The sequence below is a fragment of the Stylophora pistillata genome, chromosome 9, assembly GCF_964205215.1.
Source record: "Stylophora pistillata chromosome 9, jaStyPist1.2, whole genome shotgun sequence".
NCBI classification, from domain to species: domain Eukaryota; kingdom Metazoa; phylum Cnidaria; class Anthozoa; order Scleractinia; family Pocilloporidae; genus Stylophora; species Stylophora pistillata.
This window is the reverse complement of record NC_142527.1, coordinates 1,143,514-1,163,537: the sequence shown is the minus strand read 5'-3', so window position 1 is coordinate 1,163,537 and position 20,024 is coordinate 1,143,514. Positions and strand designations below refer to the sequence as shown.

Here is a 20,024-nt window from a genome sequence, read left to right as displayed (position 1 = left end):
ATAAGCGCCCTCTTCCAAATAAGCGCCCTCTTCCAAATAAGCGCCCTCTTCCAAATAAGCGCCCTCTTCCAAATAAGCGCCCTCTTCCAAATAAGCGCCCTCTTCCAAATAAGCGCCCTCTTCCAAATAAGCGCCCTCTTCCAAATAAGCGCCCTCTTCCAAATAAGCGCCCTCTTCCAAATAAGCGCCCACACACTAGGCCAGAATGACACAAGCACCCCTCTCGAAAATGCGCTCCGTCCTCCTCACCTCAAATAATCGTGATACAGTGAAAACCAGTTCCTATTGCCACTTTAATTATTTAACAAATGTTTAACACCACAGCGTACACTGTTGAGTTATGGACAGACGCGGGAGGTTGCTAAGCACGAAGGAAGCGTAAGAGTCACGCGAGGCGATATATTGCGATAGCCGAGAGTGACTCTAGCTTCTTGAGGGGTTAGCAAACCTCCCAAGTGCATCCATAGCTCAATAGTGTACGCTTTGGTGTTTACCATTTGTTTTATAACACAAAATTGGTACATTGAAAGAAAAGAGTTCCCTTAACACTGAAATGTTACGTGACCAGAAAAAAACAAGCGCACAGAAACTGGTCTTTGCATTTGCTCAAGTCAGCAACGTACACCCATGGGCGAATGGTGGACGTTGAATTGACCAATCAGAGCGCACGCTTTACTTTAGTTATGTTATAAAACCTTTTTTAAAGCTTAGAAGCTTCAACTACAGCGGAATCAGAATTAGAGAATAATAAGGACCCCCCTAGATTACGCATCCTCCTTCCAATAAGCACCACGCCCATCCTTTTAGCTGACATTTTGAATAAGTGCCCGAACGCTTATTCGAGGAAAATATAGTAGCTGCGTGTCAAATAAAAGGTCTACATAACTGGGATAAAAGAGACACACCCAACTGAGACAGGATAAATGATTCACTTGACCATTCATCCGAAATTAAGAGAAGGGAATGGGAGGAATCACACTTGCCTCGTTTCCGCATCCCACACTCTCCTCCCATCCAATACAGTGTTCATGTTACTACTTTGGTCTAAAGGAAATATGTTCCAGGAGATGGATGATTTACGTCAAACTGCAAAGGTCATCTGCATAGTATACGAAAACCAAAGCAAAACATTCAAGCCAAGAACAAATTACGCAATGACTTATATCATGAGTGCCACAACGATTCCCAAAACCTACGTCCATTTTCTGGGTGACGAAAGTCCAAACTTCGTTATGTTTTTTGACCCTTGTTAGTTTCCACTCTGCACGAAAGTCAGAAATACAGATCGAATTCCCAAAGTAAACTCGTAAAGAGTTTTATTTGACGCTCGTAGATACGATCAAATCGTACCGAAAACAGTAACAAGACCTTTTAAAAAAGTTACTCCACCATTGTTTTGTGATGCGTGGGAATTGCTTTTATTCCAGGAAGAACTGATACAAATCATTCTATTTAACTCCGTCACTACGAGCCTGCGCATTTACACAGCGACACACCGAAGTTAGCATACGCAGTCCCGCACATTAGAGAAAATCAGTCTGCTTTCTTGCACGATACCAGCGGCGTTCTTCTTAAGTTCTCACTAGCACGTTATTCTTACTATGGAGCGACTTCTATACACAATAACAACAATGATAATCCTGTAAAAACTTAATTGAGCTCACTACAGACTATAGCTTTGCTCACCACTGACGCAAATTAAACCGTTGCCTGAAAAATTCTACGAAATGTATAGTCCTTGAAGTATAAATATCTTATTAGAGGTTTTGTTGTGTAGTAGCCAGCCAACAAGAACTCATAGTTAAACCGACCAAACTACCTAAAGTGCGGGAAAACGCGGACGACCAAATTGTGATCGGTTTTAGATTTGCAGCTGATTGGGGGAGAGAGTGACGCGAGTTTTCTGAATTCAAAATCACTGGGCGAAGTAAAGCGAAACCAATGAAATCTTGGATTACTTTCGAAACTCAAATGAAAATTTCTCTAATTAGTTTTAGTTATCTGTGTATGGGCTTTTCTATGTGTCCACACTTTCTTTAAGGATCTAGTCTAACTACGAGAAGACAGCCACGATCTTTTCCAGTCTATCCCTCGGATCAAATCTCCTAAATCTCAGCCAACTTTAATCGGAGAAAGACCTAAAACATTGGGAGCTCGCAATTCCGTAAAGCAGCTGGTAGATGAGTTTGGTCTGAGTTTTTTGGCGGTAATTGAGGGAAAAATTATGCTTTTGAGGGCCTAAGTATAAACAGAATGAAACAACTGAAATATTCCAAATATCTATAAACTTGTTTTACAATCGCAACTGATAGTAGGTAGACTAGTCATTTTGGGAGTGCAGCTGAGGAGCTGAAATCAGTCGAAGCAACCGAGAAATTATAAACATTGAGTAGCATGGCGGGGGACCTGGACCTGAGTGGGGCAACTGGAATTCAGGTCCAACACTTTAACCACTTCGAACACACCGCATTCTAGGTTGTCGTAAGTAATGCTCAGGTGTCAGGTGCAGATCCGTTCTGATTTTCTCGGGCGCCTTTTTTCATTTCAGTGCCTTTGTGACTCAGTAACATTCTTCTCTTGTTCTTTTTAACTGTTGAGAATAAGCAACATTTCAACTTCAAACAGTGTTAGATCCCTCAGGATGTTAGCATGTATAATCAAGTGGCGACGAGTGAAATTAGGAAATAATTTCACGCGCGTTTTGTCAAAATTCTGATAATTTCCCGAGCCTTTAGGCGAGGGAAATTATCAGAATTTTGACAAAACGCAAGTGAAATTATTTCCTAATTTCACGAGAAAACCATTTGATTAGCTTTTAATATCGTGGGGGACAAATTACATCTTGTTTACACACGGAGGCGTAAAATCGCTCGAGTACTTCATCCAACTGCTCGGGAAGAATCATCTCCAGGTTTTTCTCAAGGTCATTTTCGTCACACCACTTCTCAAAAACTCGCACCCAGTGAATTGTGCTCTTTTGCGTATTCAAATTTTCTGCCGCTTCTTTTAATTTCGTACCGTCTTCAAGGGTCACCTTCTTAAATCTCGACGCCATCTTGGCTCTGATTGAGATACAAGAGATGTTACCATGGCAATTTTGTAATTTCACATGTGAAATTAAAAATTAACGCTGAAATTTCGCGCCAAAATTAAGGAGTAGTTTGTTACCTATGATATTACACTCTAAACTGTATTCTGATGTCAGGAGCTGGTTCCTAATTTGTGATAACTGCGTCCTGAACCGTTCTCCAGAGGACCAAAGAGAGACATTTTCTTTCAAAAAAAAAAAAAAGAAAGAGAGAGGGCACTACACATGGCACCAGGAAAAATACTTCCTAAATTCCGTCCAGATCACGACCTCTAACACTCCCAAGGGTATCTAAGATCTCATGAAGAGAGTCTATTAAGAAAATGAGAGACGAACGTGAGAACCAGAACGTAGAAAACACAAGATTCAGTTTCTTGTGCTTGGTATTTTCCAAAAAAATAATTTTTTTGAATTTTCACTCCCGAGAGGCCCTTAAACCACCGAAAAATGTGCTTCGCATCCTCGCGCGGTGAATAGAAACGGAATCAAATACCATGAATACCATGACTATTCCTATATAAGATAATTTTGTGACCCTTCCTTTGTGTGAAAACGTTGTTATAATTTCAAAAGATTCCAATCTGAATTTTTAATTTTTTTTTTTAAATCACCCTCGAAAACAATCTCATCGTGACTATCAATTTTGCCTTTTTTTTAACGGCCAAAAACCTTTCCTGGTACATGGCTTTCGTTGTGCAAATGCTATCCCAGAGAAAGAGCAATCCGTCTTCTTTCAATTTATGAAATAAAATTTCTCAAAGTTTTGAGAACTGAAAACATCAACGGTACTTGCGTGAAATTTACAACTTTTGAACCTGGGTTTGCAATGACGAATACAAGAGTAAACTTGGAACGCAATTGAAATTTTACTAAGAATGCAGCCTTTTCCCTTGGCTATTAAAATAAGACCGGTTACTTGTTTAGTTTACTATCTTTCCTTAAGTACGCGCCGAAAAGGAGCTTCTATTTATATCAGAAATATATTCCAGACATGCAGTACATAGTTGTTTACTTTATCATCATGAAATCAAAATACCCTACCTCCGTTCTAATTCGTATTCAGTCTACAAACTTATAACGGCTTCAGAATTAACAGAAACTAATAGAGCCAAAAAAACCAATAAGGAAGATTTAAAATTGTATTAAAATTGACGAAACGTACCTTGGCACGTGCACTAAATCAATAAAAGCGACAGCGCGCCATAGTGGCTCACTGTGCGACTATTCCATTTTCCACCGCAAACGTGCGAACTTTTTTCAGTGAAGTCTGAACGGATTTTCGCTTGTAGTTTCGCTTGGCATTCTCAGCTAATATTTCCATTCCTGTACGTGAATAGAAGGAATTAATGGCTACCTGTAGTTACTCGAAACTCGTTGGGGGTCTGTGTGGTCCAAGTGTTTCCGATCTTGGAAACGTTCATTGTACTTTTATTGGAGAATGTCATAAGGATATTCAAGGCCACCTGAAACTCACGAATGTAAAGGACTCTTCCTTGGATGAGGCAAGGTTTCTGTTGGCCAGAGCAGGTCAGTGTTTTCTTCTGCTGTAATTTTGTGTGTCCGATTTGTGGCGCAAAAAATATTGCGTAAAAGTTGAAAATTCCCGAGGGGGGAGAGGTACTCAACAAAGTGTTGTATGAGCAGGCCCTGCGCCGACACCCTTACCTTTTCATATGCCAGTTTTGAGGAAAATGTACCTCTTCGCTGCACCTTTCACTTAAAAAATGGTACCCCTTACGTATACCTTCTAAATAACAAGGAAATACTAATTGAAACTAAATTAAACTTTAAAAAAATACACCCTTATGGTACAACTGTTAACAAATATATTTAAACGGCGCTTTTAAATACCAAACTGACAAATTTCCTTAGCCTTTCATTCATTTCATCTTGAACTCGTGGGACCCCAACACCCTGAAGCTTGAAAAGGGTACCCCTTTCGGGTGGAGCCTCTACCCATAGTAAGCACCACATAATACTGGATGCTTTCGCATAATTCTTCATCGCCACAATTCCCTGTAAGAGATGACTCGGTTGTGATGAGCATAAAGAACTTTAGGTATGACTGGCACACTCTTTCGTGAGGAAAAGAAGTGAAGGCATCACACTTTTACACCGGAGTTATAAAATAACGTTTTGATTGTAGAAAAAGCTGCAGAACTGGTTGAGAGATCAACCTAACAGCCCTGGGGACGAGGCTGGAAAAAATTTACCGCCTCGCCCTAAGATCTCCCAAGGGATTCGACCGTGGGAGGACTCATGGGCTCCTGAAATGACCATGGTGACCAGCTTGGACTGAGCAGCCAAATAACGTGCTCGTGTGATATCAAGAACACACGCCAAAGCATCCAGCAGTACAATTGTACTCCGAATCATTGGCGCGATGCTCTTGCAACAAATCCTAGGGATCTAGGGCTAACGTTACCCCTGACTAAACTTTAATCTGGCTCTAGCCAAGCGGTTAAGTAAACATTTAAACATGTTCTCCAAGGTTGCTTTGAAATAGATGAGGGGCATTTGAACACAACAATATGTCCTCGTCACCGGGACCTTTGGGAATAAGATGGCGTAACAACAAGAAGAACTGTTCTTGTCCAGACAAGTGGAAACAGCATGAAAAGAACCTGAAAGGTGATCGAGGGATAAATATGGCTCAGTTGAGAAACCTGTATATCCAGACGCAAATTCTATTGCCCGTGGGTTCTCGTAAGTACTACTGCTTTGATGTACGCGAAGTTTGGGTAATCCATCAATTTTAAAGAAGAATCACTTTTTCATCGTGTTCTAGTAAATGTTTTAAAGACTGCTGATGCCTGCCGCTAGTGAAATTGAATTATTTTTTTAAATTCTTTACTCCTTTCTTGATATTTTTTTCAAAGTAATTGTCGAGGAGAATTTTGGAGTTGGCAATTGTAGACTTAGATTATCCATAATGGTTAGCTGAAGAATGACAGGCAGTTAATCTATTTATTTCAATATTAGCCATATGCAAACAATGTCGAACAAGGCTAAGTATTCAAAGGAAAGACGATGAGGTAACTCTAACAGCGCCTAAATTCCGAGATGGAACACATGGAAACAACGAATACGAAGGGCCAGAATCCACTTCCTCAAGTCCAGGGGAACCGCGACTTGACGTTGTAAGTTAAATTATACCAGGGCAAAGTTGTGCCGTTTAAAAGAACGATACATCTGTGCCATCGGTCGGTATATTATAGTTGCGTTTTGAAATCTCGGGTGTGGATCTAACTGAAACTGGGAAGCTAGGAGAAAAAAAAGCGAAAATAAAACAAAGCACGAAAAAAGTAAAAACATTTGTACCCTCAAACTAGCGGCACTAAAAACAACTCTAAAATTTAACAATTTTTTTATCAAAGTCCATAAATTGCATTTAGGAAGTATATATTTAGACACTTTTTTCTGGAAGAACATATTCGAGGACTCACTAGGAACTTTCCAGATTTCAGATAAAGAAGAGTCGAGTAATATGTATGACATTACAATTGGCCAATTTTAGAACGATCGGGAGACTGGTTACGAATTAATGTGATTATAGAAACTATCGGGAGACTGGTTACGAATTAATGTGATTATCACCTGTCACCTGATGGAGCATTTAAACATTAGTGAATTGATTAAATTTCATTGTTTTGGAATAGAACACTTCTAAAAATAAGTAATTGCAAAGACCTTTAAATAGATTAGGGACTTTAAATCCTTCTTTGGCATTGGCTAAGTAATGTGTCTTTTCGTTAGGAGGCTGACCAACTGTCTCAATCAATGAGCCAACTCTTTATTGAAGAGGAAACAAGTCTTTATCTTCCAGAAGATACAGGCAGCTGTGGTGAGACTTCCAGTGCCGAGGACCAACGTACACAAGGAGCACAGAGAACAAAGTTAAATGAATTTTTAAGTGCCTGCAACGTTGGAAGCACTATTGGCGTGTACAAGAAAAAATGGCAAGACACAAGTTTGCGCACCAGAAGAAGTCGAGTATCAAAAGCTAAAGAGTCAATAGTAGCAGCTCTGAATGTGATTGTACCTGGCAATGCTGGTCCGTTATGGGAGGCGCTAAAGGCGTCTAAGTCTGTGGAGAACGCCTTGGGGATAGCAGAGGAGTCTCAGTCAGATCGGAAATACTTGGAGTCCTTGGCTGAAACGTACAACAACGCATCAAGCTGGGCGACACGGCGCCAATTATTATCAGTTATGTCGGACCTTACTACCTTTGAGAAAATACAGGCCTACATACCCAGCGTCACTGAATTCAAATTTGCCTTAGCCAGGAGGCACAAAAAAGAGTACGGCCGAGGTGTTCCACTACCCCTACGAAAAAGCCCAAGAATGTGTGTTGACTCCAACCAACTGGACCATTTCATATCATTCATTACAAGGCCCCACATCATTGAAGACCTTTCTTTTGGCCAGCGATACTTACATCTTTCGTCTGGTAAAGTTTTGGAGACACCCAATGTGATACGTAATATGATACCACAGCGTATTGTTAAGCAATACATACAGTACTGCTACGAAACAAATTTCAAACCATTTGGTCCATCGACCATGCTTCGCATTTTGTCTTGCTGTAGCGTAACGGTAAGGAAATCTTTACAAGGACTCGATTACATTGCGGCAGAAGGAGCGAAAGGATTTGATGATTTGCACCGTATTTTGGACCGTTTAGGAGAGTTCGGTCTTAGAAGAGACCGGGTGAGCCATTATCAAAAATTTTTTAAGGAAGCAAAGCATTGCTTGAAGGCTGAATATAAGGTATATCAGCTGTAATCAAAGTATGTGATTTCAGGAAAAGGTTTGCCATGTGAAAGCACGAGAGCATTGGCGATAGTTAGCATTTTTTTTTTGAAGTGGCTTATAACAAGATCGAACAAGAGCGTGATATTAATGCACTCGCTTCTGCTTTTACGCTTTGTAATGACAATCTTTTTCAAATCAATTACTTATCAAGTTATAGTACATTGTCTCAAAACATTTTTGTCATGATTCCAGGCTCATGTTGCTGAATCTGCAACTATTGCGGATCACTGCACTACGTATGCTTTGAGTGACAGTGAGGAGGGTCCATTTAGAAGCACGTGCAATCATTCACACGACAAACACTGCATGCAGTGTGAGATCCTGAAGGACGTTCTTGAAAAATTCGAAAATTGTTTTGTGCACTGCGAAGTGAGTCCAGAGGAATTGGACGATTTGACGTATTCTTGCCTACAAGCGGTAGACAGCATCAAAGGGTGGAAAGCACATCAGCTACGAAGTTGCAAACAGGACGAGGCAAGAACATCGATACTGAATACCCTTGATGAAAAGTCTGTTCACGTAACCCAGGATTGGGCCATGAAATTCCTCCCACAAAAATACCGAGAGTCGCATTCTGATTGGTTTGCTAAGCGGGGAATTTCGTGGCACATAAATGTGGTTACGCGCAAGATCAAGCAATGTTTCCAACACCAGGCATTTGTGCATGTTTTGGAGAACTGCAAGCAGGACAGCTACTCTGTTGTGCGAATAATTGAACACACCTTACGCACCCTGAAACTAGAGCATCCCGAGCTGACAAATGCTTTTCTCCGGCAAGGCAACGCCGTTTGCTACCATTCTGCTGAAATGCTGGCAAGCTGTGCTCAAATGGAATCTAAAACTGGTATCGTAGTACGAAGGTTGACTTCAGTGATCCACAGGGAGGGAAGGGTCCTTACGACGGAAAGACGGCTACTGTCAGAGCCTACGTAAGGAGATACATCAACGAAGGTCATGATGTGTTGAACGCTAATGACTTCTTGAATGCCATGTTTTCGAAATGGTGGAATACCACATGTTAGAGCGGTTATTGTTGATGCCTATAGTACCCAAAGGGATGCTCAACTTTCAGTGAAATGGTCTGGCATTAACTCTTTGAACAACTTTTTGTATTCTGAGAAAACCATCACTGTTTTGGAAAGCGTACAATGTTAGCGAGGTAAGGAAGGTACCAGGTATGCAAAACAAATGGGGAAAGTTTTAATTCATTCCACCTATTTAACCTTAAATGTTAAGTACACGGTCCTATGCTGCCGTCATGCAGTGTCCACGGAATGAAATTTTTTTAAAAGAAAAGAAAAATAGTGGACGAGAAAGCACACTGGGATAAGAAACTCTTTTTCTCTTGTTGAAGTCGTAATCATGTTCTACAGTCTAGTTTACCAACCATTACTTATCCTTCCAAAACAACAAAGACGACAACCAAAAAAAAAAAAACACTATCCATTTGCGGAGCCGAAACTTGTGTCATTTTATTACATTTTCATTTGGCTTTTTAGTTCCAGATTATTCACAGCCGCCCAGCTTTGAGTGCCAGTTTTCCTCAGGGGACTTCTCAGAAGTATCTCAGGCGGTCGATAAGCCAAAACCCAGTTAACAAGAAACTGGTGAACAACATCCAGATGAGAAGGAAGAGGACCAAGACCTTAGGCGCTATGTTTTCTTGTCCTCCCGAGGGTTGTGTTAAGATGTATCAGCGTCACTATGCTTTGGAAAATCACTTATTGCATGGACAATGCGAGTTTCTACCGGTCAGAGAAAGTCTTATGGACTAGGCCAAAGTATTAGACCATGACAAACTACTCTGTGAGGCGAACAACCTGCCATCCGTGAAGGCCGAGTCAAGTCAATGCCTGGTAACAACTGAGGTTCTTCCACAAGGGTGGGCCTTAAGATCCACTAGAAAGGCAAGGAGGTTTAGTGATTCCCAGCGACAGTACTTAGACGCGAAATTTAAAGTCGGGCAAGCAACAGGAGTGAAACTTGATCCAGTGGATGTTGCACGTGACATGCGTTACGCGCGGAACTAGGAAGGGGAAAAACTGTTCACAGTAAGTGAATTTTTGTCCAAACAGCAAATTCAGTCATACTTTTCAAGACGAGGCTCTAAACTCCGGCAGTCTTATACAAAGTAATCTTATACAGCTCACTTTCACTTCACTTATGTTTGCTCTTTGGGTTCGCAGCGAAGTACGTAGTCCAAACGATGACTACGTCTTACACCCACCTTCGTGTTACCGTAGAATCACAATTCCTTTGATATAGACAAAAACTGACTCTGTTGTTTCCTGTTTCCCCGATCTACAATGGAATATCCATATCACATAGCATCGTTTTAAAGTACAGGATTAACTTACTGAGTCGTGTCGACTGTAAGTACAAAGACATGTCCGTGATGGTTGCCAGGTCGGCTCGTAAGCAACATAGTATCCATTGAGATAGAATAAATATATGAAAATCATATATTGTGAACTGCGGTATGATTTTCATATTTTCATATTTCTGCGGTATGATTTTCATATTTCATATATATGAAAATCATATTTTTTTAAATATGATTTTCATATATTTATTCTATCTCATTTATCACTTTCACGGGTTCATTACGAATCAACTTAACGGCCTGCTCTCAGTTGGCTTGTTAGCTCAATTGGTAAGAGCGCTGCACTAGTATCGCAGAGGTCAGTGGTTCGAGTCCCGTACAGGCCTGATTTTTTTCAGGTCTGATTTTCGCTATTGCTTAAATAGCGCTATCTACTGCGAGGATCGTGCATCATACGTATCAAATACCGCAGTTCAAAATATATGATTTTCATATATTTATTCTATCTCATTTATCACTTTCACGGGTTCATTACGAATCAACTTAACGGCCTGCTCTCAGTTGGCTTGTTAGCTCAATTGGTAAGAGCGCTGCACTAGTATCGCAGAGGTCAGTGGTTCGAGTCCCGTACAGGCCTGATTTTTTTTCAGGTCTGATTTTCGCTATTGCTTAAATAGCGCTATCTACTGCGAGGATCGTGCATCATACGTATAATATCCATTATTGGATATAACCTAAGAGTTGGAAATAACATCCATTATTATCCAATTACACCTAGACGAGTACAAATAACGCCATAGACGAGTACAAATATCACGCGGTATTTGTACTTGTCTATTGTAGTACCGGTTAAACAGGTTTTCGCGCATCGCGCAAGCGAAGAATTGGATTGTAGTTACGAAAAAAATAAAGTGGCGGTCAATTTGAATCATATTTCCGACGACAAAAAGTCAGAATGGCTGGAAAATATAGATCCAAGTTCATTAGATGAATCGAACGAAGAAAAACAGCTTGACGACCAGAAAATTTCTTCATTTAATGAAGAAAATAGAAACAGCAACACAACAACGCGCCAATTCCATTCCGCTTCGCATACTTCTGTCACGGACTCCCTGTAAATAAATATCCGCGAAATTCGCCCGCAGTGAAATAACACGGTTTGGCGTGTTGGATGATAAATAACTTATTAGACGTTTTGTTGTGTAGTATCGCTGAGTATTTTTACTCGTTATTTGTATTTTGACTCGCCCTACGGGCTCGTCAAAATACGGCACAACTCACAAAAATACTCAGCGATACTACGCAACAAAACGTCTAATAAAATATATTTATTGGAAATAACCATATATAATAATATCCATTATTGGAAATAACCTAATGCCAGGCATTTTTAACTCTTAGGTTATTTCGGGCAGCCAGCGCCCTTATCATTGTCTGTACTATTATTATAAATTTTGTTTTCTTGTATATTTTGGGGTGAAAAAAAAAATCAAGTTGTTGTTGTGGTTGTTGTTGTATAACTACTGTTGAGACTTGTGACAGTTTGACAGTTTGTTTATTCAACCCCCAAGGCGTCTTCTTCTTCTCGGCCCTTGCAAGAATAATTTGATGAAATCGAATTTAAGCTGTTTTCCTTCAGTGGGAAATTCAAGGGAAACGTTTTCATCCTCACCAAAGACACTACTTGTCCGCGATTTTTTAGCCGAAAGCCTGTCTGACTCGCGCCGAAGAAGGAACGCGAAAAAATTCTGCTCTCCATGCTATATGCTTAGGTTGAGCACTTTTGAGATTTTCTAAAACTGAGCTCTTTGTGGCTGTTTGTGGCTGTTTGTGGCTGTTTGTGGCTGTTTGTGGCTGTTTGTGGTTGTTTGTGGCTGTATGTGCTGCTTACCGTTAATGGGTTACTTAGTGAAGACGTTTTCTTTGCCAGTAGAGGACGTCATGAAATGCACCGAATGCAAATATGGCGTCCAATTTGAATTGCCATTGTTCTGGACTCACTAGACTCGTCTTCACGTGGAAACACAAAAAGATTATTACATGTGTCGCCATATTTCGCCATATTTGCATTTAGTGCATATGTTTGGACGGGTTACCTGGTAACCACTTTCATTTCAAAATGGCGGCTAAACAGCGCGTGATTATCACTGGTGCTTCTGGTCTCCTTGGTAGGGCAATCATGAAGCAATTCTTGAACTCTGAAAAATGGGAAGTGTTGGGACTAGCTCATTCTCGAGCTGCGGGAGCTCTTAAAAAGGTTGATCTTCTTGATTTTGACGAAAGCAAACGAGTCGTAAGTGAGTTCAAACCTCATGTTCTGATACACGCTGCGGCCGAGAGAAGACCAGATGTTGTGGAGAATGACGAGGAAACATGCACGAAAATGAATGTCGGTGTAACCAAGGCATTGGTAGAAGCCATCAACGAGCTGAACAGTGACAGGGAGACTCCAGATCACTTCATGCTTTATATAAGTACTGATTATGTGTTTGATGGAACCAATCCTCCGTACAAACCGCAGGACCAAGCTAACCCATTGAACAAGTATGGTAAAAGCAAACTGGAGGGAGAACAGGTTATGCATTATCGTGATGGAGGGATTCTTCGAGTTCCCATTTTGTACGGAGATGTGGAATATCTAAAGGAAAGCGCAGTAACGGGTGCGTGGACAGTGTAGTCACATTATGATTGTATTGCATAATTGTTTTGGGAAGAATAGGAAGAGTGTCTATAATTCTTAATCGTGTTCTTCTAAGCTCAGCCACAATGTGGAGGGGTATTGTTTAGTTTCGGCATCATTGCCACCCAGGGACAGGCTGTGGAACAGCAACCCCTCTCTCACTACCCATGAAAGTTCTATGGAACTCGTATGAAAACATATGGGAGTTGATCTCCCAGTATGGTTCAGGTATCCAGGCTGGCTCAGATAGTGGGATAAAAAAAAAAATTGTGTGTTCTGTGCAAAGGGTTAATAGATTCAGTTGGACTGTTGTGAAATGACAGAGTTAAGTTCAGTTACTTACATTGTACCTATTATATCTTGGGTTTGGTTCTTTGAGGCTCTTGTTTTATGATTTTTTAAGGGGCCACCTTAACTTTGTGTATTACGTACAGCCCTTGATTAACGACATAAGCACTATTATGTCATTGTGGAAAGATGTGCTCTCCCAATATCTGGGATACATTGCACTCTTATAATGTAACAAGCTCATGCACCCCATAACACCTATATCCACCAAGTACAAACTTTGAACAGCCAAGTTTTTTCCTGATCACCAAGCTGAAGTCTTAATTCTGTGCAAATTTCTTATCTGGCTGTTGGGAGCTTATCTACTAAAAGTAAGATGCTATAACCAGGTTTATGCTCTTACTCAAACGAACACATGGAAATTATTTCAGAGGAAAAGGTGTGACAAATGGTTGAGATTTGAGAGTCTGAGAATCTCAGCAGGCTCATGAAGAGGCTTTCAAGCATGTAAGGTTCTTAAAGAGTGCTGTGGACCAGAAAAATTTACTCATAGATAAAGATTGGTATAATTAAGAAAATTTTAGAGTGTAATCATGACCATAATTGATAGTGGACACTTAATACTTTAATGAAGTATTTAAACTCAGTTTACTTTGAATAAATAAAAAATATACCCTATTTGGGTCAATACTATGAATGGATATTTGTCTGTGGACATTGTGTGTTCGGAGATGTGAACAGTTTTCCTAGAGCAAAGCTCAAAGGAAAACTGTCATCTTCAGGGAACAGATAATGTCCAAGAACAAATATGCAGGCATATTTTTGCACCAAATAGAGGCTATTGTGTTTATTATTCTTCAAATATTTTACAACCTGCACAAGAAAATGGTTACTTACAGGTTGCTGTTTGCTGCACAGTTTGAAAATAAATTGGGGAATATCACTTGGGTGATTTTCTTGGATATTCCCCAGTGTTAGCTAGGGATATTTGGTCACATGATGCATTTAGACCAATTGTGTGTGAGCAAAAATATTTGATGGATTATTAAAGGTGCTATGTGATACTAAGATGTGGTGAGGGTATTAGCCTCACAGTGTATTTACTCAGATTTTCCTTCACCACAGTGCACATGCAGTAAGTTGACATCCTTCTTCAACACTACCTTACATCTTTGCACAGTGGGTGGTCAGAACTTTTATATTGTAGTTTCAAGGTACTAGCATTATGACAGAGTACACAAGCATTTTTAATTTTTTTTTCTATATAGACTTATTTTTGATACTACAGAACTCCTTTTTTTTTTTGTTTTGTTTTGTTTTTTTTTCAAAAAAAAGTCTTGTCTTGAATTGCTTGCCATCCTTGTGTTGTGCTTTGGCAAAAGTAGTGATTTCCCAAGAAGTCTTTCTTTCCCAATATATAATACATGTACTTATGAATTATTCTAAATAATTCAATTTTGTGAATTGTTTGCATTATCTGGAGGGCATAAGAGCATTTGTTTATCTCCATTGCAGTTTTATTTGATGCTGTCAAGCAGGAGGAGAAACCTGCCATAATTGATGATTATCAAATCCGTTATCCAACCCTGGTGGACGATGTTGCTGCTGTTTGCAAATTTATTGCAGAAAAGCACATCACTGATCATACAATGACTGGGATTTGGCACTGGAGCAGCACTGAAGCCATGTCAAAATATTCCATGGCTTGTCATATGGCTGAAATTTTTGATTTGCCTCACAGTCACTTGACAGCAAATCCCAACCCTCCCACGGGAACACCAAGGCCTCACAATACAGCCCTTGAGTGTTCGAGATTGGAGACTATGATGCAAGATGGCGGAGCAAGCATGCGTACTCCATTTAAGCAAGCAATTAAACGATGTTTGCAACCGTTTGTGTAGCTCTCATTAGCTGGGGACAATTTTGAAAGGGAAAAAAGATACATGCAATGTGAACTGATAAAGTGAAAGTAATAATAAATCTAACAAAATCAAATTGACGAATAAATAGACGAGAATGCTTGCGAAGCAGTTTTATATGTTTCCCTTTTGCAAAGCAAAAAGGTCATGAGCTACCTGGGACTTAACAGTAGAACGCGCGAGAAAGTCGCCTTCCTTGTGGCGACGCGATGTAGTTCCAACGATACTAAGGAGATTAACTTCACTACTTACAGCATCCGTATTATTTCTCGCAGATTATGTAAGCTAATCTCGCTAGTTTCGGAGAGATTATATAACAAGGTTAACAAATGGGCGTTAAGCATCCTACCCAACCGATTAATTTTCGTTGTTTTTTTTTATTACTCAATGGACGGTTGTTTTTACAAGAATTTCGTAGCGCCCCGCCGTCTGTAATATTTTTCACACAAATAAAAGCATTCGAATCCCCAATCATCAACATCAATTAATGTTAATGACCCTCGACTTATTTCTACCCAAACTTACCACCTACAATCATCACTCAAGCTTCCTGTACGTCAATAAAAATAATTTGGATATATCAACAAAGTTGAAATGGTAAATTGGCCACCGTAACGATTACAAAAGCTGACGTTTCGAGCGTTAGCCCTTCGTCGGAGCTCCGACGAAGGGCTAACGCGCGAAACGTCAGCTTTTGTAATCGTTGCGGAGACCAATTTACCATTTCAACTTTGTTGATATATCCAAATTATTTTGTTACTCCCACCGACACAGCCCCAAACAGTTTCTTTTGAAACTATCAGCCTTTAGTCAAAAAAATAGGTCCGCTCTGCGTACGCGTGTCTAGTGTGAAATGAATGCGAAGTAGTTATTGAATGGTTAAGGATGTAGAGATGCATTTGGAATGAACGGTACACTGTAAAAAAAAATGCACAAACAAACATGATGCTTTATTCTGTAGAAGCTGTGTAATACGTTACATAGCATTTGTTCTGTTTGAGAGATAAACTGTAACTGAACAGATGTGAGATGCTTGTTCAGTGCATCATTTTCAAAACTTGTATAAAATTTAACTTTTACGTACAGTGTATTGCTTTTGACAATAAAAGTCGGGATGGACGAGGTGAAAAGTAGCAGTGACAAGAATGTAAGCCAGCTTTGCAGTTGCTGTGACTTGTCGCCTAGTGTGTCCCGACCTTAACTCAACAATTGCTGCACTATACAGAGGACTCTACAAACAACCTAGCAGGCTTAAGAAAAATCTACTTTGTTGTTAGTAAGTGAAAGAGTTATGTAGCTTTGAGTTCACAGAAACTGTCGAATACATTACATAGCCTTTCATTAAACAGCACATACATGCCCTTGTTTTGTTTAAGAAATAAACTGAAACCTAACGGTGAGAGATGCATGTTTGTTGCATGATCTCCAAAACGTGAAAAATGAATTTGAATATAAAACAGTACCTTGCTTGTAAAACAATGCTAGTGTTCTTCCACTATACAGCGGATTCTAGAAATAACATATAATGTTAAAAAAAGTGTTCTTATTAACTGAGTTACATGAAACGCAACAACTGAATGTTTATTGCAGACTTTTGATTGAAACTTGTGATAATGAATCAATTGGATATTTCTAGGACTTTGAATGTGGAAAAGTCATATGTTATTTTCAGGGAGTAAAATGATAATATGACTTCTTGCAACTGCTCCTCTGTTATATCAGATTCAGTCAGTGACTTATTGTTTTTTTTCATTAAATGTGTGTACCAGAGACATTAATGAACTGTGGAAAAAGGTTAAGGTGCTTTTCGTTTCATTCTGTTTAAGAATAACACGTGCATAAAAATGATTGGCAGATTTGTTTGTGCTCATAGTGGCACTGCAATGTTGGCATTTAACGGTGGATTTGGAGCCATCTAATACTACTTTCTTTGAGCAATTTGTAAAGACTATGTATGAAGAGACAGTTGTGGTTCCAATAACTTCAAAGTAATTGGTTTTTTTTGTTGAAGGAAGTGGATCAGGTGGAGAAATGTTTGGAAAGTTATTACACTGCTTGATTGAACATCCGGACGGGGAGGTTACAAGAGATAAAATGGTGCCTTCATGCTTTAGACGGACATTGTTGAAGACAGGTTTTCACCTCCTGAATTTTGTTCCCAAAGGAGTCCCACATTACAAGTTTCACAGAGCCAGTAGGATCAGTTAGCTGACATTCCCTCACTGAGATACGTCTGCTTGCTTTTGTTTTGACAATCTTTGAGTCAGTGAGATTGCTTGCCATACCCGAAACAGTAAGTAACTACCCTGGTTGCAGATCTTTTAGTGAGTCAATAATTGCCTTTGTGGATCTGTTAGGGTGCGCGATGCACTCTGGACTACTCAATAAAGACACACGAGTTCTCATCCAATATGGCGTCCTGTATTGCATAATAACTTGGTGTCAGGAGTGGGATTGCCTTTACGCCCCATCCCATGCCTTAACTCCTTCAAGCGACGGAATCTACGAGTTTTTGATTCAGACGTACACTCTCGACGACCTCTGGCCGAGAAACGACCTCGTAAGAACCAAATATGGCCGAAGGCAAGCCACCAAACCTTTCGCTCCGCGAAGACAAAGCAGCCAGTGTAAGAATTTGGCGCAGGAAATTCAATGCCTGGTGCCTGCTACAGCGAAAATGGAGGGACGCCAGCAAAAGCCCAAGACTCCAAAGCACTGGGTCCCAGAAAAGGCTCAATCCGAAATAGCGGCTTTCTTTCTCGCCCTCCCAGATGATGTCTTGGAAATTTTTGATACCACAATCCTTCCGAAAATGACAACAGAAGAGAAAAAACAGCCATGGACATATCAGCAGCGTTTAGAGGGTCATTTTGTCGGTCAAGACAACGTCATGCCCCAACGACTAGCCTTCTTCAATTGCACACAAAAACCTAACGAATCCCTCACAGATTTTGAAACCCGAATCAGAAGCATTGCCCGAAAATCCAAATATTCCGAGATGACAGACCCCCTCCAGGAGCTCATGCGCGACCGCTTATGCACAGGAGTCCACAACAAAGACCTTAGAGAACTACTCCTTCATCACTACAAGGAAGACGGGAAAACACCCTACACATTCGATGAACAACTTGCTCGTGCAAAGTCCTGGGAAGCAGCTCACAACACCAACCTAGCCATTATGCACTCTACCAACCCGAACCTCGAAGAGGAAGTCAATCAATTGGCAACGAAACCGACACCACCCCGTCGTGGAAACTGTGGTTGGTGCGGAGGCCTTAGACATCCCCGCAAGGACTGTCCAGCGACCAAACCAGGTACCTACTGCACCAATTGTTATATGACTGAGAACCATCTTGCCAAGGTCTGCAGATCCCCCAAAGACAAGTTCAAGTTGGATTTTGAAAAGAAACAAAGAAAACAAGCCAAGCACCCTCCCCCTCGGCGCTCAGACACTGTTCACCACTTCTCTCAAGGGAACGATGCATCTGCAACGTATCTTGATGATGATGATGACTACGTCGTCCACTCTTTCTCAGCTTTTGCTCTTTGTGACGACATGGAGGACGACAAATACTTCACCTGGCTCCCAGTCTCCGTTAGCCCTGAAAAGAACATAAAAGTGCTAATGCAAGTAGACTCTGCCGCATCCTGTAACACCTTACCATCATCAGTCTTCAGGAAGATATCGGCAACTGCCCCGCTACGCCCCTCGCATGTCAAGATATTTCCTTACTCTGGAGAACCTATTCGCCCATTGGGCAAAGTCAGTCTAGCCTGCGAGGGCGTCTCCCACTTCGAAACACTAGAATTTCAAGTAATAGACTCGGCATGCATCCCAGGCAAACCCGCCCTCATAAGTGGTAGAGACAGCAAGCGTCTCGGTCTACTGAAATTTCACAAAGACAGAGTGTTCTCCTCCCCAACGTCAGACATCAAACTACCCCGCATTCATCTGGCCTCCACAGATCAGACAACACCTCCCCAGTCAGCAACTACAACCGACTTGGACCCAGGCCACCTCCAGCAGACCCAATTGGTTACATCGTACAAAGACAACTTTGAGGGTCTGGGAAATGTGGGTCAGCCAGTCCATCTGACTTTGGATCCTAAAGTCACACCCTGCCATGCAGGCATCCATCGAGTACCGGTGGCGAAACTCGAAAAAGTGAAAGCACAACTTGACGCCATGGTGAAATGTGGAAAACTCAAGAAGGTGGACCAACCCACAAACTGGTGTAGTAACATGACGGTCAGAGAAAAGACCCGCCCCGATGGCACCACCAAAATACGCTTATGCTTAGATCCCAGCCAAACGCTGAATAAAGCCATCATAATTCCGCGCTACCAGATTCCTACTATACAGGAAATACTTCCACGCTTATCAAGGAAAAAGCATAAAACATTCTCCATATTCGATGCCCTCGATGGCTTCACTCAAGTTGCGCTCACAGATGAATCCAGTCTGCTCACCACCATGCACACCCCCTGGGGTCGATACTGTTGGCTCCGCCTCCCTTATGGCGTTAGTTGTGCCCCAGAGGAATTTCAGTTACGAATGCATGAGGCCCTTGAGGGTCTGCACGATGTGTATTGCATAGCTGATGACATCCTCGTGGTGGGCCAAGGCGACACAGTTGAGGAAGCAAACAGAAATCATGATCTCAATGTTCTTGCCCTAATGAAGCGCGCTCGAGACAAGCACCTGAAGTTCAACCCGCAAAAAATTCAGTTTAAACTATCACAGATCACCTTTATGGGCCATGTGATATCCAACCTGGGTGTGACACCAGACCCCAACAAAGTCAAGGCCATCTCTGCTATGCCGGCCCCTACAGATAAGCAGGGAGTGATGCGATTCTGTGGCATGGTGAACTACTTGAATACTTTCTGCCCTAACTTGTCTCCCGTGAT

The 20,024-nt window shown here is 41.0% G+C and overlaps 1 protein-coding gene and 1 pseudogene across 1 annotated transcript; both read left to right on the top strand.

Moving 5' to 3' along the window:
• Positions 1-4,434: 4,434 nt before the first annotated feature.
• Positions 4,435-10,332, top strand: LOC148722750 (uncharacterized; annotated as a pseudogene).
• Positions 10,333-12,321: 1,989 nt separating this feature from the next.
• LOC111326172 (methionine adenosyltransferase 2 subunit beta) lies at positions 12,322-15,221 on the top strand. Its single transcript, XM_022930114.2, has 2 exons — positions 12,322-12,886; positions 14,710-15,221. Exons 1-2 carry the CDS (start codon positions 12,346-12,348, stop codon positions 15,093-15,095), a joined length of 927 nt encoding a protein of 308 aa, XP_022785849.2. The 5' UTR covers positions 12,322-12,345; the 3' UTR covers positions 15,096-15,221.
• The last annotated feature ends 4,803 nt before the right edge of the window (positions 15,222-20,024 follow it).

What these genes read in the sequence shown, in the direction of transcription:
- LOC111326172 (XM_022930114.2), top strand. Translation starts at nt 12,346, where the DNA reads ATGGCGGCTAAACAGCGCGTGATTATCACTGGTGCTTCTGGTCTCCTT. An exon ending in AAAGGAAAGCGCAGTAACGG is followed by an intron (nt 12,887 to 14,709) that starts GTGCGTGGACAG and finishes TCTCCATTGCAG; the next exon opens with TTTTATTTGATGCTGTCAAG.